Source organism: Condylura cristata, unplaced genomic scaffold, assembly GCF_000260355.1.
Source record: "Condylura cristata isolate star-nosed mole 26May11 unplaced genomic scaffold, ConCri1.0 scaffold00011, whole genome shotgun sequence".
Classification (NCBI taxonomy): Eukaryota; Metazoa; Chordata; class Mammalia; order Eulipotyphla; family Talpidae; genus Condylura; species Condylura cristata.
Window position 1 is genome coordinate 26002361 of NW_004567112.1, and position 22857 is coordinate 26025217.

The window sequence follows — 22857 nt, forward strand, 5'->3', positions numbered from 1 at the left end:
AAAAAAAAAAAAGTTGCCTATACAGCCCTCCCTGTTGGCACAGCAGGCTAAAGCACAGCACTGCAAGCTAACCACAGCCCATTCAGTGCAAGTTTGATCCCCCACCCCGGAGGTGATTCATATGACCCAGCAGACCTTTCCCTTCATCAATCTACTTGTTCTGCTCCTGACTCTGTCTCTGGTGAATTTTCTCACCATCCCTGCACCTCTGGTAAAAAAAAATGTTACCTATAACTTTATATTTTACCTATTTAATGTATCCATTAAATAATATAGCTAATATTTTTCAGACTTTCTAATTATCTTCATAATGAAATAGTTAATGGCTATAAAATTGGTTGGATTTATTATTAACTACTATTTTTGAACAACTATTATCTTTATACAGTTGCTATTTAACCTATAATAAGAAATTTACAAAAGAAGAAATTTAACAAAATTATTAGGAAGTCTCAGAGAGTTTTCAGTTTTATTTTATTCTCTTCTAAAAAATTCTTAAGAATTTTTTTTATATTGTTTGTCTTAAAATGACAATATTCCAAAATCTTGGAAAAGTAGTATTAGTACCCACTAGTATTGAGTAAATTTAAGTAAACAATTCTTTAGGTACAAATATTGTTATATTATCAATCTAGCAAACAGTATAATGTATTTATACTTTAATAAAATGCATATTTTAATTATATCTGTTTGGGCCTGCTGAAATTGATGGTGAGGCCTGAGTTCTAACTTACATGCATGTATGTTTGTGTACATGTATGCGTGGATATTTATGATATTCTGTTCTCTTGAATATCATCTATTTTCTGGGCCTGTAGGTTTTTACAGCTGTATTCTTTGTACTTTCTTTGCTTCATTCCTTCATTTCTATCTTTACCTCTTTCTGGCTGGGGTCTATTAGGCACCAGTATTTTTTTCTTGCTTCTCAAAGCTCCTTTATGTAAATAAACATCAGGATTTCAAAAATACCTTCATTTTCCCTCTTCTTCCCTTCCTTTCCCATCAAAACTTCCTTTCTGAAATGTGAGTGTTCACTAATATCTTCTACTTACTGTACTGAGATATGAATGCTTCCCTTTTTTCTTCCTTTAACATATTTATTAGTAAAGGTAAATTCCTTTGTCACTGGCAAATGTGAAGTCAGGATGAGACTAGTGGTTGCTTTCTTTTATTCTTATTATTTTCATTAATCTCAGTGCCCTGGCTCTGGATGGGGAAAAGTAAAGTATTTGCCAGTGTGAAACTCTTGAGAACTCCTAGTACCTCTCCGATGAAGTGAGAACTTGGCATCTCTAAAGGGCACTAAGAGGAACTTGTATCTTATTTCAGCCCTTGTAAATGCTTACTTGTATCAGAATAAGAGAATTTTGTATTTAATCAGTATAACCATATTCTTTATAACTAATAGCTGTTCAATAGCAATTGTATTAATTGTTTTTAAATTAATACTCTACATAAGACTTTGCTTCTAATAATCTAAATGTTTAAATTCTAATATTTGGCTTTAATTTTACTAAACTGTTCATTGAAGTGAAATTAGCCCAGATATGTAGAGACATTAGGGGGGAAAGACTCAAGCCGTTTTAACAGAATAAAACAAAGACATGAAATAGAAAACTAAGAAACATTTCTCTTCATCTAGGCATGTTAGGAGAATTTGACAGGAAACCAGTGCCAAATTATGCCTTTTCTGACAGAGTTTTTTCTTCCTCTTGTTGGCATAAAAGCAGAGAGAGTGTATCTTTCAAGAATCTGGTCAAAAAAATTGAGCTCTTTGATATTTTTGACCTGAAAGAGATTTTCAGAAGCTCCATGCATCTGATTATACAGGTAATTTGTGAGTTCTAGTATAAGCTCTGTACCACAGCATTGAATAATAGTCTGGTATCAATTTATAATTAATATCTGTCAGGATTTACAGCGTAGGAGAGGGTGAAAGGAATAGCCTTGTTAATCTATCTAGATGTGTATAAAATAAATTTTTATACCTTTGTGGAAAGTTCAGAGAGCAATTCACTATATTTCTCTGACTGAATTTCTTAGTGGTACCTTCCTTTATCCTTGGTTTTTCTCTGGGAACATTTGTCACAGATCATTATTTTTATTTTATTTACTAGTGTATATAAACTATAATTTAGGCTTTGTTTGGTACTTGAGAGAACCCAGGGGACATTTGCTTTGCTATTATATCAAACTCCTTAATATAGTGTGATAGTTTCACAAAATTAAGAACCCTGAAGAGGCAGAAAGACCAACTAGGCTGACAGCAAGGAAATGGAAATCAGAAACTCTGGGACCTTAAACTGCAACCTTCCCATATACACAAGGAGCTGTTCATTTAATACTGAGCTCGCATCCTTGGGATAGATTGTTATTCTCTCAAGTTACTGGCAGATTTTTCAATATTTTAGCTTAGAGCTGTAAAAGTAGAGAATCTTAAAACTGGAAGGGATTTTTTTTTTTAAAGATTTATTTATGCATACAGAACTGGGGTACAGGTCCAGGTGCAGGGGTGGTAAGAGGATTCTCTAGAGACAGAGTGGGGAGCAGAACAGGCAGATTGATGAAGTATGCTGCTGAGGGGAGCAGTGGGCAAGCCAGGAGAGGTCTGCTGCGCCATGTGGGTCACCTCCCTGGCTGGGGATCGAACTTGTGCTACAGTGACTGTGGATAACTTCATGATGCTGTGCTTTCCCATTGTGCCACCAGGGAGGGCCCCAGAACTGGAAGGGATCTTAAAAGTTATGTTATAACCAGTCATAGAGCTCTGTTTTTTACATAGTACTTTGCTTGCTGCTAAGCATTTCAGCGACATGAAGAACATTTAAAAGCTAATCACAGTAATCTAGTCCTGGTAATTCAGAGAGAAAGAGTGCTGAGGTAGCATAAAAATAAAGACTATTTGCTGAAAAAATAGGGATCAAAAGTCTTCAAAGAAAACAGTCTTATAAGTGCCTTTCCCCCTTTATTTCTTGGTAGTATTTCATCAGGATCCCATCAGTTTTGAAATAAAGCTATATTTCTATGTTAGTTTGAATCATAAAAAGAATCTGAAATCTGTATGGATTTAAGGACTTTGATCTACCCAGCATCATAACAAATAGTATTAGAATTGATTATTTTTTATTTTCTTCCATGTACAATCCCAGGATTTTCTGTTCTTTCCTCTCTTTTGACCTCTAAAAAAAAAGAGATAGTTAAGAATTATCTGTGAGTATTTGTCTGTTCACTGCTGTGATGTGTCCTTTATCCTGCAGGCTTACTGTGGATTTCTCCGTCCTGGGGTTTCTTCAGAGAATCTTTCTGCAGTGGCTACAGGAAATTGGGGCTGTGGTGCTTTTGGAGGTGATGCTAGATTAAAAGGTGAGTGAATGCATTCTTTTCAGTAGGAGAATAACATGCTAATTATGGAGAAAAATTAGTATTCCAAACCAGATTTCTAGTATCCTATCATATTAAGAGACCACAAAGATCTAAGAGAAAAAGAATATTTAAAACCATCTTCTTTCTTTTTACTGTCTTTAAAGAAATTTTTTGTTTTCATTTACTATTTACCAGCAGTGGTTACTTATCTCTTTGATCTACCAGAAATACTTGAATATAAAAAAAAAGAATGGAAAAAGACTTTCAAACCATGTAATCCACTCAAACACTTTTCTTCACAGGATCTCATTTTCATTGACAGCTCTGTCAATATTTCATTTCATTGACGTAGTTGTTCACCAAGCATAAGGGGTATCTGCCTGCCTTGGGCACTGTAGTAGCCTCTGAAAATACAAAGGTATATGAGATGTGGTTTCTTCCTTTGGAATTTACAGTCTAGCATATGGGAAAGGGATACAGACAAATACAGCACACAGATGGGGGCTTTAATAGAGGCACATTGTGTGGGGGGTTGTGACTTGAGATAGCTACATAATTGTTACAGATAGGGAGACATTTGAATAACCAAGAGGGTATACATTTCTTGGTTTTAATTTTTATAGAAAATTCTGTCTGACAACAAATCTATTGATTACTTGCCAAATTATGATAATTTCTTTACTTTCAAAATTATCAATTTTAGAAAATAGTACTATTATTAGACTGGTTACTGTTCTGTGTAAGCTCAATTTGTTTGACCCCAACTAGTTGTGCTGCAGTACAGTCCTGACACTGACATCCTAGACTTGGTGCAGATCCCATAGGTAAGGGCAAAGTCCTCCACTAGATTCCCTATGTAGAATTCAGCCTCAGTTTTTCAGTGAAGATACCCATACCTTTGACCAACTGGTAACCAATCTGGGAGATTTCCCACATCCCCTCCTCTAGTTTGATAATCACTAGTATGACTCAGGAAAGTTACTAGTTTTATTATAAAGGCTATTCATTGGTTAATATCTAGAAAGGAATATAGAGCTTCCATGTCCTTTTTCCATGGTGTCAGGGAACATTACTTTTCCAGCACACCAATTTGTTTGCCAACCATGAAGCTCCACTGACCTTTGGGATCCAGAGTTTTTAATTTTTTAAAAAAGATTTATTTATTCATGCCTACAAGAACTGGGGTACAGGCCATAGATGCAAGGGAGAGGGGGGAGTGAGAGGATTCACCAGAGACAGACTGGGTAGCAGAAAAGGCAAATTGACTGAAATATACTGCTGAGGGGAGCAGCGGGCGGGCCAGGAGAAGTCCGCAACAATATGTGGGTCATCTCCCTGGCCAGGGATCAAACTAATGCTGCACTGGCTTCGGATATCTTCATCATGCTGTCCTTTAACCCATTGTGCCACTAGGGAGGGCTCTCTTTTTTAATTTTTATAATAATTGTTCTTACATCATTTTGTGCTTTTTTTCCATCTCAGTTGTCATCCCCATGGACTTCCCACCGCCATTTCACCCATGTGCCATCACCATAGTCTTGTGTACTCTCATCCCCCATTTTTGATTCCATTCCCCACTCCATCCCCGTAAAATGTCTCTGGTATATAATTGCTCATTGGTTTGTTGTTTTCCCCCTGGTCCTATATGCTCCTGCTATGAGTGAAACATCCAGTATTTTTCTTTTTCTTTCTGGCTTATTTCACTAGCATGATCCCTTCCAGCTCCATCCATGTTGCTGCCAAGACATGAGTTTATCCTTTTGATTGCTGAGTAATATTCCATTATGCATATGTTCCACGTCTTTTTAGTCTAGTCGTTTATTTTTGAGCATTTGTGTTGATTCCGTATCTTTTCTATTGTAAATAAAACAGCAATAAACTTGGGGTGCAGGTATCCTTTTGAGTCAATGTTTTTGTGTCTTTTGGGTAGATACTTACAAGTAGGATTGCTGTGCCATATGGAAGCTCCATTTTTTAGCAGTTTGAGAAACCTCCAAACAGCTTTCCATAGTGGTTGTACTAGTTTGCATTCCCACCAGCAGGGCAGGAGTGTACCTTTTTCTCCACATCCTTGCCAACACTTCTTGTTGCTAGTTGTTTGAAGATGTGCTGTTCTCACTGGTGTGAGGTGGTATCTCATTTTGTTTTTAATTTGCACCTCCCTTATTACAAGTGATGTTGAACATTTTTTCAAATAAGTGTCTTTTTAGCTCTTCTCCCCATTTTTTGATGGGATTGTTTATTTTTGTTGAGTTTCATCAGCCCTCTGTAATCTTTATCATCAATCCTTTATCCTTAGTATTGTGTGAGAATTTTTTTTTTTTTGTAATGTTACAGAAGCTCTTTAACCTGATGTAGTCCCATCTGTTTATCCTTTCCTTCACTATCCTTGCATTGGGCATTGTATCTTTAAAGATGTTAATAAGGTATATGTCATGTAGTTTTACCCACCTTTGCTTCCAGGTGTTTTATGGTTTCGGGTCTTATGTCTAGGTCTTTAATCCACTTCAAGTTGGATTTTGTGCATGGTGCAAGATAATGATCTAGTTTCATTTTTTTGCATGTAGTATCCTAGTTTTCTCAGCACCATTTGTTGAGCAAACTTTCTTTGTTCCATTGTATATTCTTTACTCCTTTGTCAAAGATTAGCTACCCATAAACCTGTGGGTTTATATCTGGGTTTTCTATTTGAATCCAGGTCTGTGTGCCTGTTCTTGTTTCAGTCCATACAGTTTCGATTATTATGGTTTTGTATTATGGCTTTTTAAAAATTAAATTTTTAAAATTTTTTAGAAGAACTGGGGTGTAGGCTTGGAGTAGAGGGTGAGCAGTGAGAGAGTTCCCCACATACAGAGTGGGGCACAGAACAGGCAGATTTACTGAAATACACTGCTTGAAGAGGGACCAGTGGGCAGGACAGAAAAGGTCTGCTGTCCGTATGTGGGTCAGCAACCTGATTGGGGATTGAACTCAGACCACAGGGATGATAGTGCTGTCCAGGTGTTTTAATGTTGTCTCATTTCAGGCAACATTTATTAAATTATTGGGCATTTCTTTGAGCTTAACCTCTAGCCCTCTCTCCACTCTGTGGAGATCAGTAACTGACTAAAAAACCATTGTGGGATGGGTCTTATTAGCATAACAAAGGCAGTATCACTCAGGAAATTCCATGAATATTTGAAGTGGCAAAAAAATGAAGCTGGGACAAAGACCAGACAAATTCCATGTTGTACTAGTTGTCAGAGTTTTAAGAAAACAATCAAATATGAAGCAACCAGCTTATCTTGATGGCTAAATTAAATACAGATAAAATCTATCTCAAGAATAGAATAATTGAATCTCCTAATTTATGAATCTGTTATTTATTACTCTAAAGTTCTTATTTTCTTTGGGTTAAATCCTATAAGTTATATTAATGATATACAGAATATCTGTACTTTATATTTTGATATTTGTTGTAAATTTTACTTCTGAAAAGCTGTGTCAATTTACATTGTTTTCCTTGCATGAGCAGATTTACTAGCTGGTTATTTTGTTAGCCTTTAATTTCTTTTTGTGTCAGCTGTTTTCATATGTTTATTTTCCATTTTTTGTTTTGTGAATTGTTTTTTCACATCTTCTGCCCATGTATCTCTTGAGTAGTTTTGATTTTTCATTGGCTAGTAATAGCTCTTTATATATTAACAAATATTATTAACTGTCATATATTGCAGATTGTTTCTCCATTTTAAAATACATATTTCAGCCTGTTGGGTTATTGTCATTTTTTTTTTTTTTTGTGGCGCAGTTAGAAAAGTCTTCCCTATTTCTTTCATTTGAAAGATTTTCACAGATATTTTCTTCATATTCAAAACGAAAAACTACATGGCGCTATTTTCAGTGTTTTAAAAGTCTGGAGAAGAAATAACTTCTGTTTTTTATTTTATGAAATTCTTTATCATATTGAATTTGTTTGAGGAAACCTGTTTTTCACTGTGGGCTTATTGATCTTATGACAGACACTTTTTTTTCCTGTTTTTCTCTTAAGTAAAATGAATGAGTAGATTCATATCATCAATCCAGAAACCAGGCCTGCCATAAGCCTTGGTCATTTGTGATAGACAATTTGGGAAGCTTTATAAATGTGCTTGTTTCTTTCCTTTTCTTTATGGCATAAAAGCTTTCCTGACTGTAACTTTGCTTCCTCTGGTGACTTGACTATCAAGGGAAATATTCAAACATTTTAATTTTGTAATTTATTTTCTCAGTTAACAATATTTAAACTTGGGTTGACTTTGGACTGCTCTCAACCCTTCATTTGCTTGAATATTTGTTTAAAAATTAAAAGTAATGATAACATCCTTTAGGGTGCATGTTTACTAAAACTTAACTTTGAAAAAAAATAACACACGATGAAACATTAGGTAGAAATTTAAAAGCTAGCAGAAATATATCTGTTGACAAGGAAGATTATTTTGATTATAGGAAGATTATAATGTCAAATAGAAGGAACTGTATAATATATACCATATAAACCATTTTAAGTTAAATTACGAATATAAAATATCACATACAAATTTGAGAGTCTATGTCTACTTATGTGCAAAGATTGATTATGGTTATCCCTACATGAGTGATATTTATGTTCTTTATTTTCTTCATAATCTTTATTTTTCTATTATAAGCATATATTATTTTTGGAACAAAAACTTACCAAAATTTGTATAGGAAAGTGTGATGAGCATGTATCAGTCCTAAAGTTATACTTCTTTTATTAAAAGTAGGGCTTAATGTTTTTAATGTTTGTTGCCCAATTGTGCCTGAGTTCTGTAGTTTATAATAATTTAATTTTGAGCTACTTTCATTTATACATTATTCTCGCAACTATGTGGAGAATATTTTTCAATATCCTTTCAAAAGCCTGTTAGATTCTATAACTCTTAGATTAGACCCTCTATCCTGCTGATTTTTTTCTGGTTTTGAACAACAACAACAAAAAACTTACCAAAAATTTTCATAGAGGAGAACCTGACCATGGTGAAGGATTTGAATATTACTCTAAAGTTCTTTCTGCTGTGTTTTAATCCATTTCTCCTTGCATTTCCTTCAGTGTTTATTCTTTATATATTTTCATGTTGTGTATGTGACTTATAAAAGCTCGTGCCATTGCTAGTTTATATAATTTAAAGGTATCTTGATATTATATTCCTGCGCTTTTTCTTTTCAACTCCTATTCTCTACCTAAAAGTGGTTTGTGAATAATATATGCTCAATTTATTTCTATCTAACAAATGTATGTGATAACTGGTGTGCCTTTCACTGTTCTAGGGTTTTGCACATTTCTGGCTAATACCTTCTGGTTCCTGTGAGCTATCACTCCTGTATTAATTGTTCCTCTGAGGTATTTTCCTCTTCATCTCCCCAACTCCAAATTCTATATTAGGATTCTTTCATTTGCACAAAACATTAATGCTGTTTATCACTTGAGCCTGAAAGGGGATTATTGACTGATGTGGATAAAAAGAACAGTTAGAGTCAGCTTTAGAGAAGACTGGATCCTAGGGGCAGATACTCATGTATATGTGTGTATTCTCCTCCTTCATGTTTCTCTCAAGATGAAGGCCTCATTCTATACTACCATTGGTTATCTCTGCCCTAGAGAAAACAGAACCAAATCATTTCAAACTTACAGTAATTGAGTAATCATAGAGGAAAGGACTCCTTAAATTCTGTGGAAATAGTCTAATTGGACCAACTTAGATCACTTCCCCACTCCTTATACCAAATCTTTATACCAGGAGTCAGTAAGCACTGGTGTGGTTAAGAGGATTTACAGTTACTTTTTAATGTATATTTATATCAAGTGAAAGGTTTTCTGAGAAAAAGAAAATCTTTATAAATTCCATTTTTTCCTACCTTGTGTCCTCTGTATATTGAATCTAAGGTCTTTGCTAGTTATTTTACTGTTTGGAACCAAGATAGCTAAACTCCAGGAGAAAATAGTAATCTTAAAGCTTAGAACCTAGACAATATTGATAGATCATGTTCTGTCATATTAGGCCTTCCTTGTCCCCTTTGGCTAGGGTTTCTGGGAGGCATGATCATGAAAGTTGGGAAGAGCTACTATCAACAAAGCAGGTAGAAGAATATAATTATGGGCCAAATCACTTCAATTTGTCTACTATAAGTTCCTTGTCACTTCTGTATCTAAACCTTGCTTGTACATAGAATATTCCTTTCTCTAACATTTCTACATTATATGTGATATTGTGTATTCAAAGTGTCTAGAGTGAGTTATAAATATCTCGGAGATGCTGTTGAATTAGTGGGTCTGGAAAATAACTTTGGGGTATTTTTAAAGAATTGTCTTAGAGTTGCTGGTAATCAGCCAGATATAAGGATTACGGCATTTTCACCTTTATTTTGCCTGTCCTTCAATTTGTAGTCCCATTTTTAAGATGAGGAACCAAGGTTTATAGAGAGGTTCAAAAGCATGCCCAAAGAATCAAATTTGGAGGAAATTGTTCTGGCTGTCTTATGGAAAGCTTGCTTTGAGTGAAACAAAATGACTTGGCAAGACAGCTTTGCCATTGTGACAGAATAGGCAAGGGTACATTTCCTTCAGTTAGACTCCAGAGTCCATATCTTAGCTTCTCTGCATTTTGGCATTGTGACCTTAGACAAATTACTTAAGCTAGATGTCTTTATTTTCAAAAAGGAAATATTTATTCAGTTTTTATAAAGATTAGATGAACAAATACTTATAAATCTTGAATTAGTGCCTGTAAAACTACTAGAACAGTGTTCAGCATGTCATTAGTCCATTGTTAGTTGTTACCTGTGGTATGTAAGTATCCATCATTTTACTTAGTTTTTTAAATTGATTTGTTGCCAGAGGGCTCTGTAAATTGTTTTTGATGTTACTCATATTTATTAGTGTTTCCTTGTAGCTTAACATTGATGCCAAAAAGAAAATTAAAACCAGACTCCCTGAAGGTTAATTTAAGTTATTGTTTGGCAACTACTTGTGCTTGAAGTTAGAATCTGATGTTTTTATATCATACTTGGAGTCAGTCCACATACCCTATTAGAGTTGTGATTTATTATTTACCTGAATTGTAATATAAGAAGGTTCACTGAAATCATGAGACATAATTCTCTGTATTTGCAAAGGTGTTGGGTGTTATAGATATAGTGAGGTCTATAAATGGTCCTGTTTAAAATACTTTGTCAGTGATTACTATGTTTCCATCATTGAATGGCCTATGAAGCTTTTTCATAATAAATGCTATATGGAGATAAACATTAAAAAATATATTTTCATGTGGTATTTGACTAGTGATTTATTATTTCTATATATAAGGAGAAAAATTATAGCAAAAATTATGAGACTGTACATGCTGTACATCTTTAGGGATGTTCTGAGTCAACTCCTTCATGCATGACTGAGAAAAATGAGGACAAAGAGAGTTCAGTTGACTTTGTTGGAGTGATAGAGCAAGAGAGATAGTGGAAAAAAAGGGGCTGAGCTCAGGTCTCCTGTCCTAGCTTAAAACATGCTAGGCTGCAATATGCGCCCAAACAGAAATGGCTGTGAAATCAGGAATGTTGGTGACTTGGTTCCTTTTGTTAGAATCAAGCCTCTTTTGGTAATTCTATCCACATGATAGAATGGCTTATGAAGCTTTTTAATAAATGCTATATGGAGATAATTTTTAAATGTTAAAAAATATATTTTCATAAATGGTATGTGACTAGTGTTCTAGTATTTCTATATATGAGGAGAAAATAGGACTAAAAGAACTTTTCTTTGGGTTTGCTTTTTTAAATTTTTTATTAAAGATTTATTTATACACATACAAGAGCTGGAGTGTAAGCCAGAGGTGTAGGAGGTGAGAGGATTCACCAGAGTGGGAAGCAAACAGGTGGCTCTAACGACATACACTGCTGGGGAGCAGTGGGTGAGACAGAAGAGGTCTGCTGTGCCATGTGGCAGATCATTTGATAGTGCTGTGTCTTTAACCTCAGCCCCACCAGGGAGGCCCCCTTGACTTTATTTTTTAATAGAAAGTACTTAAAGCCATTATTATTTTTTTTTCCTCACTGAAAGAAATGATACTTCTTGGTACAAAAAGATGAAAATTCATTTGTTTCTATTTTTATATCTAGTTTACTTTAATTAGGAACCTTTTAAAATGAATTGTATTGAAGCTTTAACATATATATAAGTTGGTTGAGCAGTTTTAATTAAAACTTCTCTATTTCAAGATTAATTACTTTCAGTGCTTTGAGATTAATGATGCCTAGTCATCATACCTTACATGTTTATTTAAATGCTCCAATAAATGTTAGTTTGGAAATTAGGAAATACTTCGGTATTTTAGAATCTCACATGTCATAGATTATTTCCCAAATCTGTGATACTCAATTGTATCAACTGTAGTAATTTAGCTTAATTTTTCCCTTCTTATATAATTTTTAGAAATTCTTATTTGAAAATAATTTCAAATTTATGAAACTTACAAAGATAAAGAATAAACTTCTATGTGTATGCTTGTGTGCATATATGCCTATATATGTACAATGTGTACAGATGCACACAATTCTTATTTGAACCATTTGCATATAAGAGCTGGGACATAGGAAGGAAGGAAGAAGGGAGGGTGGGAGGGTGAGAGGAAGGAAGAAAAGGCTTATTTATTTATTTATTGAAGATTTATTTATATATGCATACAGAACTGGGGTACAGGCCAGAGGTGCAGGGGTGGTGAGAGGATTCACCAGAGACAGAGTGGGGAGCAGAACAGGCAGATCTACTGAAATACACTGCTGAGGGGAGCAAAGGGCAAGACAGGGAAGGTCTGCTGCACCATGTAAGTCAGCTCCCTGGCTGGGGATTGGACTTGTGCTGCTGTGGCTGTCCATAGCTTCATAGTGCTGAGACATCCTTGCATCACCAGGGAGGCCCAAATCCTGTAATATGTTTTAAAATACTTTCAGGATTACTTTGCTTATACTCTTGTGATAAGCAAACTTAGTAAAAAGAGTTAGAGATTTGTTTGCAACTTTTACCCTCGTTGTGCAAAACTCAAGATATTAAATGTTGTGCTTATAAGTTACTTGAATTTTCTTCCTTTCATCCTTTTTTTTCCCTTTCTTTCAGTGTAGTTCTTATTTTTTTTTAAGTAAAATTAGACTCATTTGTTTAAGATTACTTTCAAAGTTAAGTTATAGAGTTCTCCCCATTCTCATGTTCTGATTTTAATGGCTGAATATTTAGACAATTAACATGTTCAAAAATCAAAACTAAACAAAAGTTACCTTCTGTATATTTCCATTTGATTCCCACCTCTCCTTTTATGAAGGTAGCAAAGACCATCTATTGCATCTGTATTCAATTTTGTTGTTATTGAAAAAAAATGTATCTATTGATAAGATTATAAGGAACTTAATTTTTGGAAACATGCTTCAGGCTGGGTGCTTTGTAACTTCATTCTCAAGGATTTCCAATTTCAGCAAACCAGAGTTAGTGTCTTCAGTAAAAGTCATTGCACACTGCAATGATTGTGTGATGGAATGAAAATGGGAGTGCTATGGGGGTAAGGGTATATTCTCAGCCCATTTTGAGAAAGTTTGCTGTTGGGTTAATGAGAGCATTAGAACTGCCTCAAGTACATGGTAAGGGAAAGGTCACAGAAACTTTTGCAATACAAAAGAGCAACAACTATATAATAAGACAAAATAATTAAGTCAAACAAGCTAACACAAAAATTTTTGTTCCAGATTAATGTAAGTAAAGAGAATACGACCTAGTGCCTTGTCTGTGCTATCTCAAAGGCACTTCCTTTTCTTGTGGTTCAGAAAAGGTGTCAGTGTAAGAATTCTGTAGCTTAATGGCATTTCAGTAGCATGTCTAAAAAGTTACATAACTAGATGATATATGCCCATCCTGTATTTGCCTTTTTCTAATAACATATAAGGTTTATAAATCTTTAATCTGGGATAAATCTTTGACATACCAGCTGTAATTTCACTGGTTGAAAGAGCTAAAGGTGCCTTGATGGAAGTGTCATGATATAGCTGGGTTTGTTCTCTTTGCTGCAGCCTTAATACAGATATTGGCAGCTGCGGCAGCTGAGCGAGATGTGGTTTATTTCACCTTTGGGGATTCAGAATTGATGAGAGACATTTACAGCATGCACACCTTCCTTACTGAAAGAAAACTGACTGTTGGTAAGTAGGAGATTGTCTTGACACTTGGTATCTAGATGGATTGTACACTATCCAGGAGAAATAGTTCCTAAATCTGGATGAATCACAGTGGATAAGAAAAAATGAAAATGTGACTTTGAGAGGAGGGGACAAAATCTTAGAGAGGAAACATTTGCAGAATCTTTTTCTCTGGCAAAGTCTCATTTGCAATCTTGAACATGAGTATATTAGCTCTTAATGTAAGGCTAAAAAACTGGAGTTAATACCCATTTTTGTACATGTAAAGTATTTAAAGAGGGAAGATACAGAAGGTTAAGTTCAAACTGAAGAGGTTTAGCACTGGTTCATATTTATCAAACATACCAGTATGCTCATCTGCTGTATTTAAGCTGGCCCTGAAAGATATTGCCTTGGGAGCTGAATATGGAATTACATTATAGAATGTAGCTCCCAAAAGGAAGCATGGGTGAGATACCAGGTATGTAACCTGCTTGTAAGCTAATAGGTAGTTTCTTGCGATAATTTAAAAAAAAATTTTTAAGATTTGTTTATGCATATAAGAACTGGGATGCAGGCTAGAGGTGTGCCAGTGTGAGGGTGGGGGTGGTAAGAGGATTCATCAGAGACAGAGTGGGGAGCAGAGCAGGAGGATTTACTGAAATATACTGCTGAGGGGAGAAGCAGGTGAAACAGAAAGGGTCTGCTGTGCCATATGGGTCAGTTCCCTGTCCAGGAATCAAACTCGTGATGTGTGGGCTTTATAGTCCTGAGACTATTAACTCCTTGTGCCACCAGGGAGGTCCATCATAATTAAATTTAAAAAATGTTTAATTTGGGCCCTCCCTGGTGGCGCAGCGGGTTAAAGCACTGTACTAAGAAGCTTAAGCCACTTCCGCATGAGTTCGATTCCCGCCTGCCCCGGAGGAGATCCACATGGCGTGGCAGACCTCTCCTGGCCCGCCCGCTGCTCCCCTCAGCAGTGTATTTCTCAATCTGCCTGTTCTGCTCCCTACTCTGTCCCTGGTGAATCCTCTCACCCTCCGCATCTCTGGCCTGTACCCCCAGTTCTGTATGAATAAATAAATAAATCTTTTTTAAAAAAATGTTTAATTTTATATTGGGAACACCTTGCAAGCATGTGTAATTTTGACAAGTCCAATTGAGCATTTGTTACACAGATTTAGGTAGTTTTAACGATGTATATACCTTTCTGTGCTAACGGTCTGTCCCTTTTATTCTCTAGGAGAAGTATATAAGCTATTGCTACGATATTACAATGAAGAATGTAGAAACTGTTCTACACCCGGTCCAGAGATCAAGCTTTATCCATTCATCTACCATGCTGCTGAGTCTTGTGCAGAGGCCACCACTCAGCCAGGACAAAAGACTGGGACCTGAGGAGTGGAGTACAGTGGAAATGCCTTCTACCGATCATCAGAGACTTCCTGTTTGAATTGTCAGGTGTAATATATGAACTGGCTTAATATAAATGTGTATATAATCCACATTTGTAGGCCAAGATGCAAAACCCTTCACACACAAAATTGTGAGTTTGTATCTCTAAATTCTCTCCATCTTGACTTATTTAGATATATTTTGCTCCCATTTTCTTTTATGTTAGTTGTCATTCTTTGGATTTTTCTTTCACCCATCCAAGTTCTTGTGAAATTCTTTGGATTTTGCTCAGCCTATAAGGTCTCTTTTTTTGATAACTCTATATTATACAGAATGCCTCTGCAGCGGGTAGATGCCAGTGATGCCAGGGAAGAAGTTGAAATCCAAGAATCTCGTTAACTTGGTCTTCTGACGATCTCCCTGTGAACCTTTCACCCCAACTCTTGTTGTGATTACATTGTTTGAATTTTTGAATTTTGAAAATTAAGAGTTGCTCCTCCTCCTGGTCCATATTTTGTTTCATAATGCAAATCTCATGAGTTAAAACTGCTGTTTACTTAAGACAAACTAATTTCCAAAAATAATTCTTTGGTAAGAATTATTTACATTGCCTTTATCTGTAGTGGGTTGTGTATCCTTTCTTCCTACCCCACCTCCCCCTGCCCCCATCAGATTTTATTTATACTGCTTTTGGAAAATAACCCAAGAAAGCTTGAAAAAATAGCATAAAAGTTAATTTACCCACATGATGGGGGCAGGAGAGGATTTGAGACGGTTGAAGGATTTCTTTTTATTTTAGGTTTTTTTTTCTTTTTACATTAGGATTATTGTTTGTTCCCTGGTGCTTGAAGCATATTCATATAACCAAAGTTTGGGGACTGAGAACTTCAGGATGATATATATATACTTGAAGTATCTCTAGTATTCAAAGGTTATTATAAGGTTATGTAATTAATAAATTTTGATTAACATATCATTTGTCAGAAACTTTCATATCTATATTGTGTGTGTGTGTGTATATATAAATATATACCTATGTGTTTTTTAAGTATGCCTATGTACAAGCACATAAATCTAAATAAAACTAGAGTTGTGGAAAATCATTAGGCTTAGGCTATGTCAGGGGCTCAGTCTTTAATTCCTTTATTTACAGTTGTGTCCACTTAAAACATAAATGATGTCTTTCATAGGTTAAAGTATAATCAAAACCAAGTCTGTGTTGAAAGCAATGCTTAATCATTAAAATACTTATTCATATTTCTTAAAAAATCCGAAACCATACTGTTGAAGTTCTGGTTTACTTTCAACTGTCAGGAAAAGGCATTGGAGAGCAAATCCTATTAATTAGGAATTTCAGAAGATGGTTCAAACTCTGCGTGTTATTATTAATATCAAGAAAAAGCAGGGCCATGGCCAATGTCTATAATTCTTTCTGTTCGTATAGAGATTGAGAGGTTAATGGAATTTGGCACCTGAAGGCAGCCACTGTCATTGACGAAGTTCTTGTAACACAGTGGTTAAGATTTTTTATCACCTCTCTAAGTCCAAGATGACTTGGTACAAAAATCTTCTTCTCCATACATCCGATACTTTAGGGACTCATGATTGTGTTTTACTAGTTTTTTTTTTTAGCACCTATTCTGCCCTTCTTACCCAGCCATAAGACTAAGTGAACAGTTTGGTGAAATGTTACATGAAGAGTATAGGCTAGTTCATGTGAAAAAAAATCAATAAATAAGACATTAAGTAAGTTAAGAAGACTAGTGTAATATACCAGAACATAGCGTCTAACTTTCTACTCTTCGTGCTGAATAGACTTAGTAGACTGGACCTTCTTTCTCACCACCTCTCTCTTTGATGAGAAATTTCTAAGAATAAAAGCTGCCTCATTCTTTGTTCCAGTGCATTCTGGGGTGGGAACAATTTATTTAGATGGACTGTGAAAAGAACTAATGTCCATTTTAGAGGGGTAGATGAAAATATGTTTACTTTGTTCTTAAAGACCCTTTGTAAAAAGAGGGAAAAGTCATATATCAAATTAACTTTTATATCCTAACATTTAACAGCACCTTTTATTTTCTTTCATTTGTGGTTTATGGTTTTATTTCATGTTACTTATCTTTCCCTTCTTTAGTGAGGTGCAGATTAAAATTCTTAGTTTTTTTTTTTTTTTTTTAAGATTTATTTATGCTTACAGAACTAGGGTACAGGCCAGAGGTGCAGGGGTGATAGGATGCACCAGAGACAGAGTGTGGAGCAGGACAGGCAGATGGAAGAAGTACACTGCTGAGGGGAGCAGCAGATGAGACAAGAGAGGTCTGTGGCACCATGTGGATCACTTCCAGGGCAGAGATCAAACTCATGCTGAAGCAGCTTTAGCTTCTTAGTGCTGTGCTTTAACACACTGTGCCACCAGGGAGGGCCCAGAACTCCTAGGTTTTTAATGTAGCTTACTTGCTTTTTCACTTTGAGTCTGTCTCATTCAAATAATAGTTTAAAGAAGCAATGAGAATAAAAGGAAAGGCATGTGATTTTAAATTAGACAAGCTGGGTTCAAAAACTAGCCACACCCCTTACTTAACAGTTCATTTTTTTCTAAATTGAATTTCTGAACCTTACTTATGTAGAAAAGAAGCTATTACCATATTGGCCAGGAAAGTTAGGTAACACCTATTGTATAGTAGGGTCTACCTTAGTTGCTATACGTATTTTAGCCTTTTTTTGTCCAAGTAGCTAATATCTAGAACACCACCTCAACCTCCAGGAGACACTCTGTCATCCCTGTCAGAATCTGATGGAGCAGAAGTTGTGACAATATAGCTTATCCTTCATCGCAAATGACTACTTTTTAGTGTGCTTCATAAAGTTGCCTCTGAGAGAATTGTTTCTTATTAGGTGACGTGACATTAAAGGCAGGCATATCCAAATCAGAATTTAAAAGGGAGACTAGAAAGGAAGCCTAGCCTATCTCTCTAATTGCTATGCCTGGTACTTATATATATTTTTTGCTTTGGAAACTGGTATGCTGTCCCACTTCAAGAATGTGATAGAGCAAAGTATCAATTGGATTGAATTCTTAAAAACTTCAACAGGAAGAGGCATTTGCACAGATTCTCTCTTCTGTATTCTCCAACCATGGCTGCATAATAATGGCCTTCCCCTATGTAAGGAAGTCTTGATTTTCAGCATGTCTGCTTTAAAGATTATTTAAATAAAGCTCTAGAAGGCCTGTAATTCCTTTCCTCAATTCTCAGATCATGTTATTACTTTCATTTAATAGTTCTAGAATCTCAATAAAAATAATAAAAGTTTAAAAAAATTAAAAGTTTAGATGTCTTAGGCATTCAGTGAAAGTTTTTGCAGATAGATGTGTTCCTCCACTTTCGGTGGTGGACACGTAGAGATGGGGCCCTGGTAGACCATGAGACTCTTAATCTCAGGGTCATGACTTCCACATTGGGTGCAAAATTAATTTTGTTCTAAAATTAACAGAAATTGCCTAAAGGAAACATTTTCAGGACATTAATGGAAATGACTCTGAAGAAAAACAGTTGGTTTCTACACTTGATCTGGAGAGGAAAAATACCTGTTCAGAAAAAAAAATTGTGAGATGTCATACTCTTACCGTGTGATCAAGCAATCACATTCGTTAGTACTCACCAAAAGGAGTTGAAAGTATTTGTCTACACAAAAACTTGTGCTAAATGTTTACAGCAGCTTCATCATACATAATTGTCAAAACTGGGAAGCAAGCAAGACATCCTTCATTAGGTGAGTGGATAAATAAACTGGTACATCCAAATTATGGAAGATTATTGATTGCTATAAATAGCAAGTTTAAGAAGTCAATCTGAAAAGTTACATGCTGTATGATTCCAGTTATATGATGTTTTTGAAAAGGCGTAAGTATGGGGACAGTATAAGGTAGTTGTGCCAGGGATTAGATGGGTAGTTGGATCAAAAGGTGAAGCACACCAGATTTTTTGGGCGGTTACACTTTCTGCATCAAACTGTTGTAGATATATATCATATACATTTGCTAAAACCCGTAGAATATATCGCACCAGGAGTGAGCCCTAATGTAACCAAGGATTTGGGGTTATTAATCCTATAGAGGTTATCTTATGTATAGTTCATTTTTCTTTGGATGCTTTCAGTAATCTTTCCTTACCATTAGTTTTTGGTAGTTTAATTTTAATGTGTCTTGAGTTATGTATGAGTTTATTTTCGTTATTTTGACTAGGCTTCCTAATCAAGATTTTTTGTTTCCTTTCCCAAGTTAGGGAGATTGTCCAGCTATCATATTTTTAAAATAAAGCTCTTACTCCTTTCTTGTCCTCATTTCCTGCAGGGGTCCTTGTGATGCAGATACTGATTTCTTGAAATTGTTCCACAGGACTCTGAAAAGTATTTTCACTTTTTGTTTTCTTTTTTGCTGATCAGTTTGTGTGTTTTCCCTATTGTGTGCTTAAACTCCTTTATTCTGTCAACTCCTTTCTGTCTGCTATTGGATCCCTCTATTTTATTTTTTAATTCTTACAGAATTCTTTATATCCATTATTTCTACTTGAAGCATTCTTAAATTTTCTCTATCCTTGTTGCACTTCTTATTTTGTCAGTTGTTTTCTTATGCAAATAAGCTTAGCTAGAACTGTTGCTCTAAACCTTCCTCAGGTGAGTTACCTAGTTCTGCTGGATTTAAATTTTTCCTGTCTTCTGTTTTGTTTCATCATTTGTATTTGTAGTGTATTTTTTTTTTCTTTTCAGTTTTTGTGGATTGACCTAAAGAGCTTTGGTGTGGTAGCTTTACAGAATATAGTCCTACCTTGTTTGCCTAGGATCCTGAGGTGTCTGTTGCTTATAGACTGATGCCTCTGAACTGTTTGGATGACTGGAGCTTTAGTACTGGTGAAGTGGAAGAGCTGGGACAGCAGAGAGCTCAGAAGTTGTTGCTGGAGATTGCTCAAAGTTCAAGCGTCCTAAGGGGCTGCAGATGCTTGTGCTGAAGGGAAGGATCTACAATTCCCCTAGAACACTTAACTCAGTTGGAGCTTCCCCAATAGTTTTAGGCTAACATTGACCCCTGGGCTGTGGTTTAGTTGTGGTTTGTGGGTTCTCTATTAAATAATACATTCTCTTTTTATTTGTCAGCATCTCCCACCAAAACCCAGCAATAAATCTTAGTTTTGCAAAGCTTTCCTCCACTCTCCTGTAGCTGATCTCATTTCTCCTTTCTGAGTCTATGTGTATCACCTGAATACCACTTAGTCCTATAAAACCTTTATCTCTCTTTTTTTCTTACTGTTGCTAACATCTTTCAAAAACCCCTCTTTTGCTTAATTCTCTGCTTGTTTGATAGCTCTCCCCTGCTAAAGAGAGATACATCTATAGAGCAGGGCCTTTGTCCCTCATTGTTTCTCTTCCAAGATGTAACACACTTTCTTCAAAAGAATACGTGATCAATAAATGCTTACTGATAAACTGCTACTCAAATGGATCAATAGATTTGCATTTATGTGAAATACTAATTCAAATATAAAATAAAGACAAAAGCTGTTCTAGAAAAACTAGTTATTCTTTTTTTACCTTTCAAACAGATATTCTTAAATGCACTTAGAATCTGGTTATATACAGTCTTGTAAAGTGAAGCTTTTTAAACATGAGGTAATCATGGTTATATGTAATCTACAAATGTTATATAAGTAATAATCACTGTTATATCTTTTATTTTTTGCTTTGCTTTTATGTCGGGTTTTCTGAAGGCTAAACAAACTTGCAGCCAACTTGTGAGCTCTTTGAAACTTCTCAGTGACCATGTAGTGCACTGCAAAAAGTGTGTTTTGAAGGGGTGGGTAATGGGGCTGTGGTCAGTAACAAGTCTGACCTGGTCTTGAATCCCAGCACAGCATATCCTGGTTGTGAAGCCCTAACCAACCACCCCACCCCCCAGCCTCAAGTCTCAAGTTCCTTATTTAAAATTGAGGTTGATAACTTTCTTGGAGAGAACTAACTAGAGGTGAGCATGCAAGTCATTTGTCACAGTGGTAACAGCTAGTACTGGAAGTTTCTACTTGTATTTTTGCTGTTTCTGTACACTATAGCATGATTTAGTCCTGCCTGCTAATGCACTGATTTTTACTTCTCACACACTTTACCCCTCTCCTCCCCACCCCCACTTAACAGTCCCAAATGGTCCAAAGACTTGCTATAATAACGTACCTCAAATGACAACACATTTCTCTCTAAAAGTGGGAACTGCTGAATTGTTCATACTAGATCTATGTACTATCTTATTCTACACATATAGGACCACTTAAGAAATCAATACTCATTGTACTATTAGAGTAGGACAAATGTCTTCTGCCACTTTTAAAGGCCTCGTGGGTTCTGTGGCTCATCATTAAGAGGACCCAGGCAGTTGGAAAATGAACAAAGTCTGGGCCTGCTTGGGGATGGTAATCCACCCAGAGCCAACGTCCTGAGCAAGGCATCAATGTCCTATTGATCTGGCACAATGATTGACCATCTTTATCAGAACAGCAGACTTTAGAGCCTTATCAGAACTAAGTGTCAGGTAAAGCGAAGCAAGGATTCTCTATTTGTTTTTGGCTTTTCATGAGGTTGTTTAAAAGATTAAACAGCTGGTACTTAGCCTTTAAGAAAAATTAATTTCCAGTCCCTTGGGACTGTTGCTTTAGTTTAAAACCATTTAGAGGAATTGATCACTTCCTTGCCTTTATTGCTTTCAGAAAAAAATGTCCTTAGATGGAGATTTTCTGTTTCCTTTAAAATTTATGGACACCTCCACCCTCTGTGAGCAAACCTGGAGGGCACTAATCTTTCCTGATTCTCATGCCCTATCCCCACTCCTGAAACATTTCCACTGTGAATAACGTCATTAGCACCTCTAATGTTCATTGAGCACCCTGCACTGATTAAACATCAGCAAGGTGCCTACAGAATATTCTCCCTCTTGATTTCCATCCTTAGGAAACAAAACAAACCATAAATTTCTAATATAGCAAATACCTTCAAAGTCAGATTCCAGCCTGTTTCTAGTTCAGCTTTGTCTCTCTCAACTGCTACCTTTACAGCCTGCCCCTTCCTCTCTGTAGAATAACATCCCACCCCCTTAACCCCCACCTTTTCAAGTCAATAGTTCTCATCGGTGTAGCCCAAATGTCACTTCCTCTGGGAAGCCTCCATGACAGAATCTGACACTGCCCTCCCAACTTCATGCTACATAGAGCCCCTCTCCATAAAGAGTATTTCTAAAACTTTGGGGTTCCTGTGAAGATACAGATTTTGACTCTGACACCCAAGACTGAATTCCTAACAAACTTCGAGGTGATGTTGCTGCTGTTGGTCCATGTAATACTTTGAGTGGTAAGGATATTGAGTTCCTAGTACAAGGTCTGGTTCTTCTTTACATGTGTGTCCCTGTTTTAGTGGGACTGCAGCTGAATGTTTCATCTCTGAGTGCCCAGTACTGAGCACAGAGTGAACAGCAAAACTGAATATTGGTTGAAAAGGACTCTCCTTTTTAGGGCCATTTCATAGAATTTTTCTTTCTATGTGACAGGTCTTTTTTTTATTTTTAAGACAGTGCCAGGTTGTTGGTTGTTTTATGACTCAGAAAAAATAGGGGACTGTTGCAATAACCTCTGGGAGAATTGATGGTGGCTTGAATATATGTGTGTATGTGTGTGTGTATGTATATATATATATATATATATATACATGTATATTTTTATGAGGAACTCTTGTATTTAAATAAGAACAAAACCCAATAGAAGTATAAGAAACTTGTTCAAAATAAAACAATATTATGGGCCCTCCCTGGTGGCGCAGCAGGTTAAAGCACAGCACTGAGAAGCTAAAGCCGCTTCCGCATGAGTTCGACTCCCG

At 35.9% G+C, this 22857-nt stretch overlaps 1 protein-coding gene across 3 annotated transcripts in view; it reads left to right on the forward strand.

The window, feature by feature from the left end:
• PARG (poly (ADP-ribose) glycohydrolase) overlaps positions 1 to 16531 on the forward strand; it is a 104625-nt gene extending 88094 nt beyond the window's left edge. For all 3 annotated transcript variants that reach the window (XM_004680653.2, XM_012723659.1, XM_012723660.1), the window contains exons 16-18: positions 3258 to 3363; positions 13447 to 13575; positions 14798 to 16531. In XM_004680653.2, coding sequence (XP_004680710.1) covers positions 3258 to 3363; positions 13447 to 13575; positions 14798 to 14952 — 390 coding nt within the window. In that variant the 3' untranslated portion in view covers positions 14953 to 16531. The remainder of the gene's footprint in view (positions 1 to 3257; positions 3364 to 13446; positions 13576 to 14797) is intronic.
• The last annotated feature ends 6326 nt before the right edge of the window (positions 16532 to 22857 follow it).